Below are 17,099 nucleotides of genomic sequence, written 5' to 3'. Positions count from 1 at the left end.
TGCCGGGGTGACACTTCCGGCGAGCCTAGATCCGTCACTTCCGACAATCACTAATGACGGCACTGGCGTTCCGTTGCCGAGACAACACTTCCGGGACGGGGAAGATGGCACACGTGATTTCCGGCGGGCCGTCCGGGCTGGTCATGGCGGCGGCGGCGGCGGCCAAGGAGGAGAAGGACGTGGACAAGGACAATGACAACGACGTGGATGTGGCGGCGACCGAGGGCCGGGTGCGGGCTTGGGCGGAGGTGCAGGCGGCACGCGGGCGGCGTGTGGCGCTGGTGACGTCGGGCGGGACGCAGGTGCCACTGGAGGCTCGTGCCGTGCGCTTCCTGGAGAACTTCAGTAGCGGTCGGCGCGGGGCCGCTTCGGCCGAGCGGCTCGTGCGGGCGGGGTACGGCGTGTGCTTCCTGCACCGCGCCCGTTCCGTCTTCCCCTGGGCCCGCGCCCTGCCGCCGCACGGGCCCGCGCTTCTCGACGCGCTCCGCCTCACTCCGGGACCACCGCCTGGCGTGGCCGCCGACCCCGCCGCGCTGCCCGCGCTACTGCCCGCGCTCCGCGAGTACCAACGCGCCACTGAGGCGGGCGCGCTACTCGCCATCGAGTTCACCGGCCTCGTTGAGTACCTGGCGCTGCTGCGCGCGGCCGCCCGAGCCCTGGCACCCCTCGGTACGAGGGGAGCCTGGCGTGAGGGGGCGGAGGGAACCGTGGGGACCCAGGAATGGAGTATGGGGTGGCCACCGGTTCGTAGGGCACAAGGCAAGAGCGGATGAAGCCCCCAAGGGGGTCTCTAGTGTGAGGGAGCCCAGGAATGAGGGAACAGGGTGGTCCTGTGCGAAGCTTCAGGATGAGAAAGGTTGAGGCTCTCATGGGGGTCTCCAGTGTGAGGGGACAGGCGAACCTAGAACGAGGGGATGTAATGATTGTGAGGGAAAGGTCGAGGGGTCCCCGGCATGGGGTAGATCGTAGAGCCCCCTCACGATGGCCCCAGGGCTAGGTATGAGGTGATCCCGGGACCTGTGGGGCTCTAGCATGAGGGGACAAGGGGGCCCCCTTGCTTACAGGGCTCTTACACCCCTGCATGAGGGTCTGGACTGTCCCTGGAGGCTGTTGGGGCTTGGGAGGAGGGGACAAGACAGACACCAGTGGAGAACAGTGTGTTTGAGAGGACTCCAGGGTGAGGTCAGTGCTGCCCTGCTCAGGATTGTGCTGGGGCATACCTCAAGGGGGCCCTGGTCTCCCCTGTTTGGTGTGTGTGTGTATGGGTGGCAGCTCATCTGGCTGTGGGGTGACAGGGACAGGCCATGGCAGTGGGGGACAGCAGTTATGTTCCCACAGGCTCCAGTGTCATGTTCTACCTGTCAGCCGCCGTGTCGGATTTCTACATCCCCGTCTCCGAGATGCCAGAGCATAAGATCCAGTCCTCGGAGGGGCCCCTGCAGGTGAGGCCCCCCTGGGCATCTGGGCATGGCCCCCTCTGCCACCCCCCTCAGCTGTCCCCTTCTTGCTTCCAGGGTCCTTCTCCTGAGAATTGTCTGTGGATAAACTTGGGAAAGCTGCAAAACAGCAGCTCATGTGTGTTGTCAGAGGGAACGGGAGGGTGAGGTCCCACAGGGACAGAACCCTGTGGAAATCTTGGAATTGCACTGTTTTACTCTTATCTTGGACTGAGGGGCCCAGATAAGAGGGTAGGGTAGGATCAGCCCTGCTCTCCTTTGATCTAGGTTTATTTTTAGGGTAAGATGAAGGGTGAGTGGTGCCATTGGTTATCTGCAGGAAGGTCAGTGCTGCTCTGTCTGAAATGGAGCAGCTTCAGCATGTCTGCAGTTGTGGTATGGCACATGAAGAGAGGCCCCTGAGGTGCCTTCTACTCTTCTCTGGCTTTGTCCTTTAAAGCTGCCTGTGCTTCCATGCATGTGAGGAGAGGGTGGTTCTCAGAGAGCTGAAGTGCTCCAAGAATACCTTCTGGAGTACTTGAGTTACTGCCTTTTGTCTGGAGAGAGGCTTTGGAGAAGGGCCTGGAGTGCTAGGACAAGGGGGAATGATTGCAAACTGACAGAATAGTTTTATATCGGATATTGGAAAGAAATTCTTCCTTGTGAGGCCCTGGCTCAGGTTGCCCAGAGAAGCTGTGGCTTCCCCATCCCTGAAAGTGTCCAGTGCCAGCTTGGGGCTTGGGGGAACCTGGGATAGTGGAAGGTGTCCCTGCCCATGGCAGGGGCTGGAATGAGATGGGATTCAAGGTCCCTCCCAACTCCACACCATTCCATGACTCTGGGATCCGTCTTGCTTGTATGAATGACTAACACTGCAGCACCAAGGTCCCTCTCAGTAATGGGAACAGGTGGCTCTGGAATTCTTTATATAAAAAATACAAAAATTTATTTAATTAATTACTTCTAAGAAGTTGCTGGGCTTCATTCTTTATTGTTGACATTGGAAAGGTGAGACCTGGCCTGATCCCCAGTGGTCGATCCAGAGGCTGGGAAGGTGGAGAACAGTGTCCTACTGTTTTTCTCCGTGCTTTAGCACTTTTATGCCTCGTGCACATTAAGGAATTGATAGAAGGAAAGGTGCAGATGGGATAAACTACCTGGATTCTGGAGAGCTGAAAACTCAGATTTAGGCAGTTGTAATGCTTTCTTAAATCTTCTCATGTTTATATTCCCCAGTGTTGTTAGCTCTGGGAATGCAGAGTTCCTGTGGCCCGGCCTCAGAACATCCTGACTGTGGGCACCACATGGATCATTTAATTTAAATTTAGTGTCATTTGAACCTTGTTTGGTGAGAGCTGCCCAACCTTGAAAAACTTCCTGGTATAAATGGAATATAAAACAAAGCTGGGATTTCCCTCTTTCCCATACCATCTCTTATTAAAACTCCCTGTAATGTTTTTACTTAACTTTTTCTTTTTATCTTTCCCCACTGCAGATCACAATGAAGATGGTGCCAAAGATGCTGTCACCCCTGGTCAGAGACTGGGCTCCTGAGGCCTTTGTGATTTCCTTCAAACTGGAGACAGATCCCCAGATCCTTCTGGATAAATCTCGGCAGGCTCTGGAAAAATACCGGCACCAGGTGGTGGTGGCCAATGTCCTGGAATCCCGGAGAACCTCTGTCATCATTGTCACCAGGGACTCACAGACTCCCTTATCCCTGTCTGATGAGGAAGTAGCACAAGGCATGGAAATAGAGGAGAAGATTGTGAGTTACCTCCAGGGCCAGCACACGGCCTTTATAGAGAGAAAGGGTTGAGAAGCAGCTCGGAGGAAACAAGAGAATTGTGCTGCAGAGGGAGTGGGACCAGAGCGATTGCCTGTCCAGGGAAATAAACCAATCCCCATGGAACACTAAGGAGGGCTTTCCAGCACTCTGTCACTTTTACACCACTTGGCCACAGCTATTGCAGCTTTGCAAAAGAGAAATATATGGAAGTGAAACCATTCTAAAGGATATTTGTCCTGGTGTCTAAAGGAGGAACAGGAGCTTTTTTCTGTCCTGTGGGCTGGGAGAACGAGAAATTAAGATCTCCGTATATAAAGAATTTCTTGAATCTCCCTCTTTGAAGTTTCTTTGAGAATGGCTGGAGGAGGAAATGGGGCTTCACAGGAAAGATATGCTGGTTTTATGACTGGAGTGGGGAATCATCTGGTGTTGAGAGTGGATGGTGAAACCGGGGTAGCAAAAAGGAGAATGAGGTGACAGTAACTTTGGGGGAGCAGCTCTTGTGCCAGGAGAGATCCTATGTTTCTACATTTCAGGTGCTGCAACAGCATCCCTAAAGCATCTGTTACAAAGGTTTTCCTTCCATTCCAGGTATTTGAAAGTTGCTTTGCTTTATATTCCATTTACACCAGGAAGTTTCCAAGGCGGTGTTTGGGCAGCTCACCAAACAAGACTCAAGTGTCACTGCAGTGCTCTGTAAACAGAGGCAAGGGCATATTTGGCACAGACCACAGAGGATGCATCCAAGCTTCGGGGGGTGGTGTCCTGGGAAGGGACTGGAGCTGGGGAAGGGTCTGGGGCACCAGGAGTAGCTGAGGGAGCTGGGAAAGGGGCTCAGCCTGGGGAAAAGGAAGCTCAGGGGGAACCTTCTGGCTCTGCACAACTCGCTGACAGGAGGGGACAACCAGGAGGGGTTTGGCTCTGCTCTCAAGGAGCAAAGAACAGGATGAGAAACGGCTTCATGCTGTGCTAGGGGAGGTTCAAGGTTGGATAGTGGGAAAATTGTCATGGAAAGGTATTCAAGTATTGGCGCAGGCTGCCCAGGGCAGTGGTGAAGTCACCATCCCTTGAAGTGTTCAAAAAAAGGTGTGAATGTGGTACTTGGGGACAGGGTTTAGGGTAAACATGGCAGTGCTGGGGGAATGGTTGGAGTAAATGATCTTGGAAGTCTTTTCCAGGCTTAGTGATTCCACGATTCTCTGACAGCAGAAGGGGTGGCAGTGATTGACCCTGGAAGGGTAAGCTTACTCTGGGCTGTGTGGATTTAGAACTGGAATGTTCCCGTTTTTATCTAAACCCTCTTCCAACTGTTACCAATTTCAAAGTGTGTGTTTCTCATGTGTGCAAGAAACTTAACAGCAGCTCTCCTGCTGTCCACTGTGTGTCTGCTCATGGGCTGTCCTCAAAATAAATTCACTGGGATCCTGGAAAGAAGAACAGCAGCATATGGGAATGCTGGAAACATTTCCAGAGGCAAGACTGTGGGTAAAACCACTGAGTGTTCAGGAGGCAGCACTGGTTTTGTAATAACACCAGTCTTCTAAAAGTGAGGGGTGCTCAGCAAACAAGGAAAATAAAGCCAGAAGAGCAAGAAAAGAAGATGAGGATGGGATCAGTGTATCCCGTCAGTGATGGGAGAAGTCCAGGTTGGTCAGGAGGGGAGAGATCCAGCTGGTAATTAAGTCAGGAGATGGAACTCACAACTTCTCTGTGGCCAGGACTGATAAAGAAGGTGAATAAGCTCCAATAATTGCCTGTCTTTATCTCCCAGGATGTAATTGATGGGAATGCCGAGTATGGGATTTTCCTTGTGTTAGTTTGGAGTCTCTGTAGACAGCATGGATGGGCCAGCAGGGACGAGAATAAAAAAACTTGTGTAAGTTGAATATGCCCTTGCAGGAGTGTTGGGACAAGGGGTGGGAGAAATGCCACCAACACTGTCTTCAGAGTGTCCTGGAATTTCTCAGAGGTGGTTGGGAAGGAGAGGAATAATCTGAACTTTTTGAGGAGCAGACTGGGGTAGTGAGCCCAGGGAATCTTGGGGTTTCATTGGAGTGGGATCACACTGTGGGCTTCCATTATTGTGTCTACCCCTGTTTGTGAAGTGCCGGTTGGGGAGATTCCCTAAGCTCAAACTGGGCCACAGCCATCCCGATCCTGTGTCAGGGATGCACCTGTTCCATGTAGGAGGTTAAACCAAGCCCACAAGTGCTCCCACCCTGGCAGTGTTTGAGCAGCAGCACTCTAGGAATGCTGGTTGTGGTACCTAAGTTGGAAGTGGCTCCTGCAAGTCCGGGGTCTGTCCATTGCTTTCTGAGGATCCCAGAGGGCTCAATGGAAGGTCCTCACTGGGCTCTGCCACGTCACTCTTCTTCATGTCCTGGTCTTACCTTTTTTCTACCATCCTCTTGTGAGCCAGTGAATTGGTTCTGCAGTATGGACCTACTTAGCTCTTCAGTTCTTCAATCTCTTGGAGTCATCTTTTGGTTTCAAGGGGCTTTAAAGCTCATCTCATTCCACCTTCCACTAGCTGAAGTTGCTCCAAGCCCTTTCTGACCTGTCCTGGAATACTTCCAGGGATGGGTAACCACAGCTTCTCTGGGCTACTCGTGCCAGGGTTCTCCCCCTCATAGGGAAGAATTTCTTCCCAATATCCCATCTAACCCTGCCCTCTGGCAGGCGGAAACCATTCCCCCTTGTCCTGTCATTCCATGTCCTTGTCCAGTGTCTATCTCTAGCTCTTTTGGAGACCCTTCTAGCAACTGGCATGGTCTCCAAGGTCTCCCTAAAACCTTCTCTTTTCTAGGCTTGGGTCTATGTACTTGCCCTCTTCCCCTTTAGCTCCAGCAGATTCACTTGGGGTTTAGAAGAAAATCAGGAAAACTTTCGGCCCTTTTTGGTGACCCAGGGTGTAGGAACAGGAATAGGAACAGGAATAGGAACAGGAAATAGGAATAGGAATATTCACAGCTGCGTCCGCTGTGCGTCGCCAAAGGGCGCAGGCAGCGAGGAGGGGGCGTGGCGGAGGCGCGGCCTCCCCAGCACACGTGATGTAAGTGGGGCGTGGCCTCCCGTGTCCCGGCATTGCTCGTGGGGGCGTGCCTGTTGCCATGGCGCCAGGGTTCGTTCCGCTGCATGGACGCTGTGGCTGCTGTCCCGGTGGGTGTCCGGGACCCGCCCGGGGGCGTCAGGGGCCGGTTGTACTCCCGGGACCAACCCGGGGGCGTTCGGGGTATTGGTTGTACCCCCAGCACCGGCCGGCCCGGGGGGAAATTCGGGGGATCGGTTGTACCCCGAGGATCGGCCCGAGGGGGTCGGGGTACCCACGGCCCCCCGGTATCTCACGGCTCCTCTCGCTGCCCCGCAGGCGGAGTCCCCGGTGCCGGCGGACACCATCCGGCGGTGGCTGCGGGCGGAGGGCGCCGACCCCGCCGCCCCAGCCGAGGAGCAGCTGGGTCTGGCCTGGCGGCTTGTGCGGCGAGCGGAGACCCGACTGGGCGAGCTGGAACGGCGGCGGGCCCAGGACATGAGAGACGTAAGGCCGGAGAGCGGGCCTGCTGGGGCTTCTCCTGGGAGGGGAACGGAGCTGGGGAAAGAAGGGGCTGGAGCACCAGAATCGGCTGAAGGAACTGGGAAAGGGGTTCAGCCTGGAGAAAAGGAGATTCGGGGGGACCTCCTGGCTCTGCACAACTCCCTGACAGGAGGGGACAGCCACGGGGTTGGGCTCTGCTCCCAGGGAACGGACAGGCCCTCTGTCACGGTCCGGACAACCTGAGCGGGGGTCGTGATGGTTCGTTCGACCACAGGGTGCAAAAGGCAACAGCAAGGACTAAGGTTTTGTTCAGCAGCAAGCAGCAAAGCAGTTTATTGAGGGCCAACAACTCAGTTTTGGGGGTAATGGTGAGAAGGAGAGAGATAAAATGACAGAGAGAGAGACAGAGAGAGAGAAAGAGAATAGGGACGTCCTCGGATCATCTGGCGATGTCTTCCATCCATGGGGAGAAAGAAGTCTCAAAGGTCTCTTCTGAGAGTGATAACTTTATAGTCCATTTCAAGGCAAGGGGCCGCTGGCCAAAAGGTGGAAAGATTTATGGACTATTGTGTGTGAGGCCTATTGCTCAGCTGTAGAAAGTACGGTTCAGCCTGCACCTGCTAGAGCGCAGTGCACCGTGACAGTACAGCACACACCCGAACCCAGTCTTTGGCCAGCATCCACCTTGGCCAGACTCGGTGGCTCCTGCCCAGAGTGAGTGGTGGGCGTCTCAGGGTCTCAGTCTCAGTCTCTGACGATGATTGTGAGGCAGATCAGGCAATCTTCAGACCGACCCTTACACCCTCCCAGACCTGTATCCCCTGATTCCCCCTCTGTGAAACAGTAGGTTCAGGTGTGTCATTGCCACACTACTGCCCTCAGGAACTTGGAGTTTATGTCCCTAGTCCTCATACAGGGCATCAAAAAGCACCTGGTGAGCCCAGCAGCTCCCCACATCCCAGCACATCCATAGCTGCGTGACCTCCTGACCTCCAAGTCAAGGTTTTACCATTCCCAGGTGTTCCAAAGGCATAAGACATATTGTCCTACAGACATTTGAAATTATCCTGTAGATGTGATGGGGTGGAGAGCTTTTGTGCTGCTGGCTCACTGGAGGCGCTGGCAGACATGGGAATAGCAAGATTTTTGTTATTCCAGGTGGAAAGCTACGTGGGCCATGTCCGTACCCTGATGGAAGAGCGGGATGCCATTGCCTCTGAATGTGAGAAGGAAAATGAGCAGCTCAGGTTGGAGCTGGCACAGCTGCAGCTGAAGCAGGGTAATCCTTTCCCTCTGGAGTGTGAGCCGTGGCAATGCATTGGCAGGTGTTTGGGTCTGGAAAGCTTCTTGGAGAGCAGCATTTTTGGGGAGTTCTCAGGGAGCTCTCAGGGAGTTCTCAGTGGTTTGTTATTTGAGAAGTTGCTAAAAGTGTTAGTGAGCTGTTCAAACAGATTTGTAATTTAGTGGTCCTTGTCTGCTTTTACTGTCTTTATTCAGGGAGTTTGATGGGTTCTCCATGTAGCTCTGTTGCATGAAGCATCTTCCAGAGACTGAAGACCAGAACTGATGGTGCTCTTTGGTTTCCAGCTCTAAATTATCTGTTGCTCCTGCCAAGTCAGTGAATTTGCTCTTGGCTTTGGCTTACACAAACTACACATTTTTTAAAACAGTGTGATGGACGAGAATTGTTTGTTCTGAGATTCAAAACTTGGGTGTGCTCCTTGTCACGGAATTTCAGGATGGTTTTGTTTGGAAGACACCTTAAAGCTCATCCAATTCCACCCCCAGCCATAGGCAGGGACATCTTCCAGTAGACCAAATTGCTCAGGGCCCCTCAGAGCTTCATTAATTTTGTTTAAACAAATTATTTCACTTATTTAACTTGAAATAATTTATTTTCAAACTCTAGGATCACTTTTGCTTGGTTTAATTCTTGATTTTCTTCAGTCGTCTGTTGCACTTTCAGTGGTGCTCATAGCCCACATCACCATTAACTCCCTTTGTGAGCTGTATTGTCCTGGTCCTAAGGTAAAATTGGCAGTGATGGCACAAAGAGTTTCTTTGTGATTCAGGCTTTGGGACAGGAAATACAGGAGTTTGGGGGAAATTTTGAGCATCAGTTGGGTTTTCAGGGAGCACATCTGGTGGTGTGACTTTCCAAAGATGGATTTACCTAAAGGTTTGATGTCTCTGGGCACTTAAAGCCATTGTTTGTGGTGAAAAGGCTGCTTACAAAGGTTAAAATGAATAATAAGATCTTGGGAGTCTTGCTGTGGCAGAAAACTCTCTTCCTGGTTCTCTCCCTTTCCACGAGGTGGCAGGAGAAAGACAGAATGTCCCGAAAGCTGGAATGTGGTAATTTCTTCCTGGTGGCTCTGCTCCTCGGGACTTCCTCCATGTCTTAGGGAATCCTGACGCTGTTGAGCAATGAGTACCCCTGGAATGGAAGCTGCGATCCTTGTCCATGGATCTCAGTGTATCCAGGAGGGATTGCTGATTGCCATCCAGTTGTTCCCAGTGTGTTGCCCCTGAGGGGGTTGTGTGGCTTTGGTGCTGTAGAATGTTTCTAGAGGGATGTTTTTTGGGATAGCACTCAGATTTTGAGGTTCAGGACTTGTTGTTGACTCACTGCTGGCGTTGGCTGCTATCCTGGGATGTGTGTGGATAATTTAAGAATGTGGAAACCCTGCTCCCTCTGTGCTGTCACCTGCAGGGAGAGGTGCCAGCACCGAGATGAGTGACTGATCCTTTTATCCAGATTTGTTCAACTGGAGCAGAGGAAGCTGAGGGGAGAGCTCATCCTAGGCTGCAGCTCTTCTGGAGGAGGATTTTATCTCTGCTCTCCGGGACCAGGGAAAGGACATTAGGGAACAGGTGGAGCTGTGCCAGGGAGGATCAGGTTGGATGTCAGGAAAAGGTTCTTCCCCCAGAGGGTGGTGGCACACTGCCCAGGCTCCCCAGGGAATGGTCCTGGCCCTAAGGCTGCTGGAGTTCCAGGAGTGTTTGGAATGCCCAGAGTGGGATTGTTCACGTGTCCTGGGTAGGGTCAGGGGTTGGATTGGATGATCCTTCTGGGTCCCTTTCAGCTCAGAATATTCTGTGGTTTCATGATTCTAGGTCAGCCTCTCCATAAAATAATCCCCCTGCCATCTCCAGTATAGAGTGGCTGGATGTGCTTGTGCTGGAGATGCTGCACAATCCCAAAGGCCTCTTTTGGGCTGCTCCAGGTGTCTAATGTGTCCCTGTTGCAGGGTTCTATGCTGCATCCCTGTATCTGTTCCCCAGGCCTCTGCTTTTCATCAGAGTTCTTGGAATCATGGGAATGTTTAGGTTGGAAAATCCCTCTAGAGTCATCAAATCCAACCATTCTTCCAGCACTGTCAGGTCCACCCCATGCACCACCCCATGTTTGAGCAACGCCAGGAATGGTAACTCTGCTGCTTCTCTGGGCAGCTGTGCCAGTGCCTGACTGGCCTTTCAATGAATATCCAACCTGAACCTACCCTGGCACATCTTGACGCTGTTTCCTGTCATCCTGTGCCTGTTCCCTGGGAGCAAAGCCCAACATCCCTGGCTGCTCCCTCTTGTCAGGGAGTTATGCAGAGCCAGAAGATTCCCCCTAAGCCTCCTTTTCTCCAGGCTGAGCCCCCTCAGCTGCTCCCCATAGGATTTGTGCTCCATGTCTTGCTCCCCCTGTTATTTTTGCAGGACATCTGGGTGTCTCATCAGGCACAGGATGATCCAATGCATTGGTCTGGAGAAGGGGCTTGTGAAAAGACAGACCATGGTCTGCTGGGATTGTTAAAAATGTAGGCAAGGCAAGAGGACAGGATGGTGGTTGGTAACTTTTGGAATCACTGAAAGGAGAACAGGAAGGGGCAGTTGGGGACAGTGGCTGATTCAAGCGGTGATACAAAGGAGGGGCTTGAGCTGTGAATTATGCAGGGTGAAGGACAGGATCTGTGCTGATTCACCTGAGCTGAGAGCTGGGAAAGGGAGCCTGGAGACCCCCGTGTGGGCTCTCAGGTCTGAGCACACTCCCTCTTCCATCAGCAGGCAAATGGATCAGAAACTCTGCTTGGTCTGGGATCACTTAGGAAGTGGGATCACTGGGAAGGAGAGACTTGATCTGCTAAAAGCTGTTCCATAAAATCATGGAATTATGGAATAGGTTGGGTTGGAAACTCATCCCATTCCACCCCCTACCATGGGCAGGGACACCTTCCACTATCCCAGGTTACTCCAAACCCTGTCCATCTGCGCCTTGGACACTTCCAGGGATGAGGCAGCCACAGTTGCTCTGGGCAACCTGAGCTAGAGCCTCCCCACCCTCACAGCCAAGAAATTTTTCCCAGTATCCCATCTAACTCTGCCATATGTCAGTGGGAAGCTATTTCCTCTTGTCCTGTCACTCCAGGCCCTTGACCGAAGTGTCTCTCCAGCCTCCTTTAGACCCTGAGGATAGTTAGTGCTGGTGGCTGACACTGAGCAGCTTCTGAAGATAAAAAGTAAATCTCTGCTCACACATTTGCTTCCTGCCATCCTGGGCTCGCATGTTCCTACGGGGAGCAGCCAAGGCTGGTTGATGCTGGGCCATTGAGCTGAGCATCACCTCATCTGATCCCTCTGCCCAGAGTGACATTTTTCCTTCCCTCCAGGCAGTTCCTGATCCATTTCTGATGCTCTCACTGAATGCACTGGGTGTTGTTGGAGGGCAGATCGATGGCGCTCCCAAAAGCCTTCCTGAAAAACAGCTGGGATGGCAGTGAAACACAGCACTCGGGGAGCTGCCTGGATTTGTTTAAAAAGTGGAATAAAAAGAAAAAACAGTCATGGTCTGAGCTGTTGGAACAGCTGGACTGGTTAAACACACCCAGCAGGGCTGGAGGATGTAGGGCTGTGGTGGGGTGAGGTGGCTGCTGTTTGTCAGAGTATTCCTGGGGTAAGAAAATACAAATATTAATATAAAATTTGCTTCCGAACAAATGTGGACAGAGGTGGGACATGCCAGTTGTGTGACAGTGCCTGGGGCAGGGGTTGGCCATTCCCAGACACTGGATGGGGGCGGGAAGGAATTTGTAAGGAATCAGGGGGGTTTACCCATAGGTAACCTGTGCTGTGTGAGCAGGCCCCCCTCATCCTCACAAATCCTTTTTCCTCTCCAGCCTCTGGAATGTGTCTGGGGTCTAAAATGATATTGCTTCATCCTGCGTTACAGGCTGGGGACAAGGGGAGCACTGGTAGGTGAAGGTGGTTCAGGGCACATGGGGTCCCATCTTGGGCATAAAGCAGAGCAGTTTCTGTTCATTTTAACTGGAGTTTGGCAAAACTGGGAGGAAGCTGCCAGGCTGGTTGGGGTTCAGTGATGTGTTCCATGGGCTCTTCCTGAGGCACATGGGTCAGTTTTGATCCTACAAACTGCCTGGTTTGCTCTGGTGCAGCAGGAAGCTTCTGGGGAGGCCTGTTTGACCCTGTATTGACCAAGCTGTGCTTTGTCTCCCTGGGGAAGATGCCTGGGAAACCGCAGGGTGTTTTCCATCCACAGGACTGGATGGAGCTGGTTGAGAAGCGTGAAGTGGAAACATGGGATTGATTGGAGCCTCGGGATGTGATTGTGCTAGGTCCTGTGTAAAATCAGTGCATGAGAGTGAGGGACAGGCTCGTCCAGGACTCTGTATGTCCTGTATCTGAGGAATATTTGCTCTGCTGAACCTCTGCTGTCCAACTCTAGATCCCTGAGCAGGGAAAGAATGTGACTGTCCCTCCTACCTCTATAACTCCCTATACTTCCCATCTTAGAACACTTGGAAGCCTTTATAATGTGGTTTGGGCTAGAAATTTGGTCTGTTGGTTTTAATACAATTACACAGGGAGGATTTGAAAAGCCCTCCCCTGGCTCCACAAGCTGGTGCATCCCATGCAGGAGTTGCTGCCCTCATCATGCCAGACACCAAAGATTCCTCATTTTCTCCTGGCAGGTAAATTACAACCACACCAACCAGGGGGGTCTTTTTAACAACTGTTGGTTGCACAAACACAATGGTCCCCAGCCATAAACTGACTCCTGCAAGTCTTGTTGTCACCTTTCTGCCTTAGAGACCCTTGAGTCTGGAAGTTTTTCCCCGTACGGAGTCTTAAACATGAGCACTGGCAGTTTAATTCTTAAAGGTGTTCAGATCTTCCTTCTTCCTAGATATTCCTTGGGAAAATAGTGGTGCTCTCTAGGAGTGATCTGGTATTTTGTGTGTCTCCTGCCAAAGAAAACATCTGTGACTCTGTGTCCATCTGTTTGCTTTCTCTCCAAGGTTGAACTTGATGATCTGAGGGTCAGAACTCATGGTCTTGAAGGTCTTTTCAACCTTAATGATTCTCTGGTTCTCTCAGTATCTGTGTAATCTGGTGTTTAGTTTCCACCAAGCTGTGTTTGGGGTTGAAGGGGCTGAGGATAAACCAGGTTGGGAGAACTCTGCCTGAGGGGAGCAGCTCCTATCACATGTTTGGCAGGCAGGAAAGGGTATGTGAAGAGAAACCTTGGGAGAGAGGGAATAGGGCTGAGATAATGGATAACAGGGAATGGAAGGCAGTGAGGGAAGTGGGAAGTAGGAGGGACTTGAGGAGTTGTTGGGCTCCAGAAAAAATGGGGCTGTTGCAGTGAGGAATGTTTAGAGGAGCTGTGACGGATCTCCAGGAAACCCTGTCCTTTGTTTCTCCTCTGCTTACACCAAGCCTTACCTTACCTTGCAGAAACCCAGCTGAAGGAAGTGGAGGAGATGCTGGAGCAGGAAGGTTTATCCCAGATCTCCTGCAGTGCTGCCAGTGAACAGGTCGCATATTTCCTGGTGGAGCGGGCGGCACTGCTAGGAAAGCTGCAAGTGGCAGCCCGGCAGCTGGAATCCCACAGCATAATTGATGGGCTCCAGGTACCTCCTACTCCATGGCTCTGGCTGCTTGAGAGCTGCGGAAAGGAATATCTTTGGAATATTTCTGTAATGAAAATTGTTTCTTCTGCCTCTGAAACCACTGTAGAGTCTTGGGACCGAACTACTTGAAGGAGCTACAAGAAGGATGGAGTGAGAGTATTTACAAGAGTCTGGAATGCCAGGACAAGGGGGAATGGTTTCAAACTGACATAATATGTCTAGATTGTACATTGGGAAGGGATTCCTGGCTGTGAGGGTGGTGCTGGCCTGGAACAGGTTGCCCAGAGGAACTGTGACTGCCCCATCCCTGGACACGTCCAAGGCCAGGTTGGGCTTGGACCAACCTGGGGTAGTAAAAGATGTCCCTGCCTATGGTTGGGTGTAGAATGGGATGAGCTTTAAGATCCTTTCCAACACCAGACCAGTCTGGGATTCTAGGATTTTAAGTGAGTGCCTTTCTTAGTTCTCACACTTAGCACTTGATTTACTCCCACATCTGCACAGTGAAATGGATTAATTGTAGTACTGTGTTGAGGAGTGTGTGATGTGGTTGGTGTAAGGATCTTCACAAGAATAACTTTCTCTGGGTTCAGCTGGAGTGGAGGAGGCTGAGGGCAGAGCTCACTGGGAGTTGAAGCTTCTTCTGAGCGGCAGCTCCAATCTATGCTCTTTGTGAGCAGGGCCAGGATCTGAGGGAGCAGCTGGAGCTGTGCCAGGGAGGGTTAGGTTGGATATCAGGAAAAGGTTCTTTCCCCAGAGGGTGGAGGGGCACTGCCCAGGCTCCCCAGGGAATGGTCCTGGCCCTAAGGCTGCCCGAGCTCCAGGAGCATTTGGGCAATGCTCTGAGGCACAGGGTGGGATTGCTAGAGTGTCGTAGGGCCAGGATTTGGACTGTATGATCCTTGTGGGTCCCTTTCAGCTTAGGGTATTCTATGGTTCCAAGGCCACCAGTTTCCACTTACTCCTGTGTTATGATCGTGTCTCTGTGGAACTGGAGTCCAGGAATGCTCTGGGATTCCGGGAGCTGCTGTTTGTCTCTGAGGTCTCAGGCAGTGAGGAGGGCGCAAGACCTCATATAGGGGTCAGGATCTTTCTCTTGTTCCTTTCTGTTTCCTCCTGCTGTCAGGAATGGAATCACACAACAGTTTGGATTGCAAGTGACCAGGGACACGTTCTACTAGACCTGATTGCTCCAACCTGGTGTTGAACGCTTCCATGGAACTGTTACAAATCTAATGCTCTTTGTTTCCAATCAACCATGGCTTCTCTGCATTTCTTACACTGGGCACTCTTTCTGTGTTTTTAATCAGCTGAAGGACACATTGGAGATGAGTTTTCCCAGAAAACAGTCTCCCTTACTGGACTGATTGCTCTCCCCAGTGATGTCACTGCTGTCTGTGCCTGTGGAGCACAAACTGTTGATTAAACACTCTGTTGTTCCCGGGAGCATCCCACTTGTTTTGTAGAACCATTAGTGTTAAAGGTTAAGGTGTTAATTGCTTGTCTTACTCCGTTTACTGGAATGTGTGGCCTTGCTTGTTCCCAGCTGACCTGTTCCACTCTTGGAATGAAGGGCTGGACATGTTCCTGTCTAGTACAGGGGTGAATTCAGCTTTTAACCAGACGGCCCAAACAGAATTGTTTGTTTTACTGCATCCCCAGGAAAGCAGAAAAGCAGGATATAAACTTACCTCTGTCTGGTCAGCTCCAAGAAAGCCATAGGGAAATGCCTTCTGGATTCATGGCATATGCTCACTCACCCTCTCAAGTGCCAAATATCAATGGCAACCAATGTGCTGAGCCTTAAGACCCCCTGAGGGCAGATGCAGTGGAGCAGGAATGTGTAACTCCATAAAAAAGAGGGATGCAGAGCAATGGTCCAGGGAAGCTCCTGGAGTTCAAATTCCTGATCCTGGGTTGGAACAATCTGAGAATAAGCACAGGCTGGCAGAGTAATTAATGGAGAGCAGCCCTGTGGGATGGATTTGGGAGTTCTTGTGGATCAAAAGCGAGACATGAGCAGGAGTGTGTGTGCTTGCACCCCAAAGGCCAAACAGTATCATGACTCTGCTCCTCTCTGAAGAGGCCACCCCAGCAGTGCTGCTCCAGCTCCGGGATCCCCAGCACAGGAGAAGGACCTGTTGGAGTGAAGCTCTGGAGAAATGCTCTGAGGGCTGGAGCACCTTGGGAGCCCGGCTGGGAGAGCTGGAGGTGTCCACCTGGAGAAGGTCTAGAGAGACCTTAAAGCCCCTTCCAGTGCCTGAAGGGGCTCCAGGAGAGCTGGAGAGGGACTTTGGACAAAGGTCTGAAGTGCCTGGACAAGGGGGAATGGAGGAGGAATTCTTGGCTTTGAGGGTGGGGAGGCCCAGAGCACCTGTGGCTGCCCCATTCCTGGAAGTGTCCAAGGCCAGGCTGGGCGGGGCTTGGAGTAGTCTGGGACAGTGGAAGGTGTCCCTGCCCATGGCAGGGGTGGAATGGGATGGGCTTTAAAGTCTCTTCCATTCCAGGCCTTTCTATTATCCCATGATTCCACGTCTCCCAGTGTTACTCTGACAAAGTCAGCCAATCACACTCAGTGCCAAAACTTTGGGCGAACCGAAACTCTCCAGTTCTTATGGGCAGGCCCAGGAAATCAGAGGTCTTGAAAAAATAGTGAACCCACATAACTTCAAGGAGGAGCTGGGAAAACTGAGGGATTTTCACAAGTTGGGATAATTCTGGTTGAAGCATTCCTGTCATGTATGAGGCATGGTGACAAAAACCCCTTCTAGTCAAGATATGTTGGAACTGAAAATCTCCCTCATGATCCTGAGGGACACGTGGCAGTGCCAAGGAGCACATGGCAGTACTGAGGGACACATGGCCCTGTGTTGGTGGTGCTATTATTCAGGAACATCTCTGTGTACAAAGCTGGCTCTGCTCGCACCTGTTAGGCATTGGGAGCTGAATTCCCACAGCAGCAGGAATGTATACAGCTTTCTGGGGAGACAGAAATAAGGAAATGCTCATTTTCCTGCTGGCTCATAGTTGAGATTTAATAGAATCACCAAGGTTGGAAATGCCCTCCAAGGTCATTGAATTCAGCCATTCCCCCAGCACTGCTAGGGCCACCACTAACCCATGTCCCCAAGTGTCACATCCACAGGGTTTTTGAACACTTCCAGGGGTAGCCCATTCCAATGTCTGACCACCTTTCCCATGAAGAAATTTTCCCTAATATCCCATCTAAACCTCCCCTGGCACAGCTTGACACCATTCCCTCTTGTCCTGTCCTTGTTTCCTGGGAGCAGAGCCTGACCCCCAGCTGGCTGCACCTTCCTGTCAGGGAGTTATGCAGAGCCAGAAGGTCCTCCCTGAGCCTCCTTTTCTCCAGGCTGAGCCTCCCCCAGCTCCCTTAGTTGCTTCTCGTCATGCTTCTGGTC

General features: G+C 52.0%; 2 protein-coding genes across 5 annotated transcripts in view; both read left to right on the top strand.

The window, feature by feature from the left end:
* The first annotated feature begins 38 nt into the window (after window positions 1-38).
* PPCS (phosphopantothenoylcysteine synthetase) lies at window positions 39-3,557 on the top strand. 4 transcript variants are annotated; one of them, XM_033079868.2, is made up of 3 exons: window positions 39-669; window positions 1,339-1,442; window positions 2,932-3,557. In XM_033079868.2, exons 1-3 carry the CDS (start codon window positions 54-56, stop codon window positions 3,253-3,255), a joined length of 1,044 nt encoding a protein of 347 aa, XP_032935759.1. In that variant the 5' UTR covers window positions 39-53; the 3' UTR covers window positions 3,256-3,557. The 4 variants fall into 4 exon arrangements, with proteins under 4 accessions (XP_032935759.1, XP_032935761.1, XP_032935762.1 ...); XM_033079870.1 differs by having other exon boundaries at window positions 173-230; XM_033079869.1 differs by having other exon boundaries at window positions 531-617.
* Window positions 3,558-6,292: 2,735 nt separating this feature from the next.
* CCDC30 (coiled-coil domain containing 30) overlaps window positions 6,293-17,099 on the top strand; it is a 38,430-nt gene continuing 27,623 nt past the window's right edge. The window contains 4 exon segments of the mRNA XM_033079860.2: window positions 6,293-6,384; window positions 6,593-6,760; window positions 7,916-8,036; window positions 13,502-13,677. Of these exon segments, the coding sequence (XP_032935751.1) occupies window positions 6,361-6,384; window positions 6,593-6,760; window positions 7,916-8,036; window positions 13,502-13,677 (489 nt within the window). The 5' untranslated portion in view covers window positions 6,293-6,360.

The sequence above is a fragment of the Catharus ustulatus genome, chromosome 24, assembly GCF_009819885.2.
Source record: "Catharus ustulatus isolate bCatUst1 chromosome 24, bCatUst1.pri.v2, whole genome shotgun sequence".
In the NCBI taxonomy this organism is placed as follows: domain Eukaryota; kingdom Metazoa; phylum Chordata; class Aves; order Passeriformes; family Turdidae; genus Catharus; species Catharus ustulatus.
This window is presented reverse-complemented; position numbering and strand designations above follow the sequence as displayed.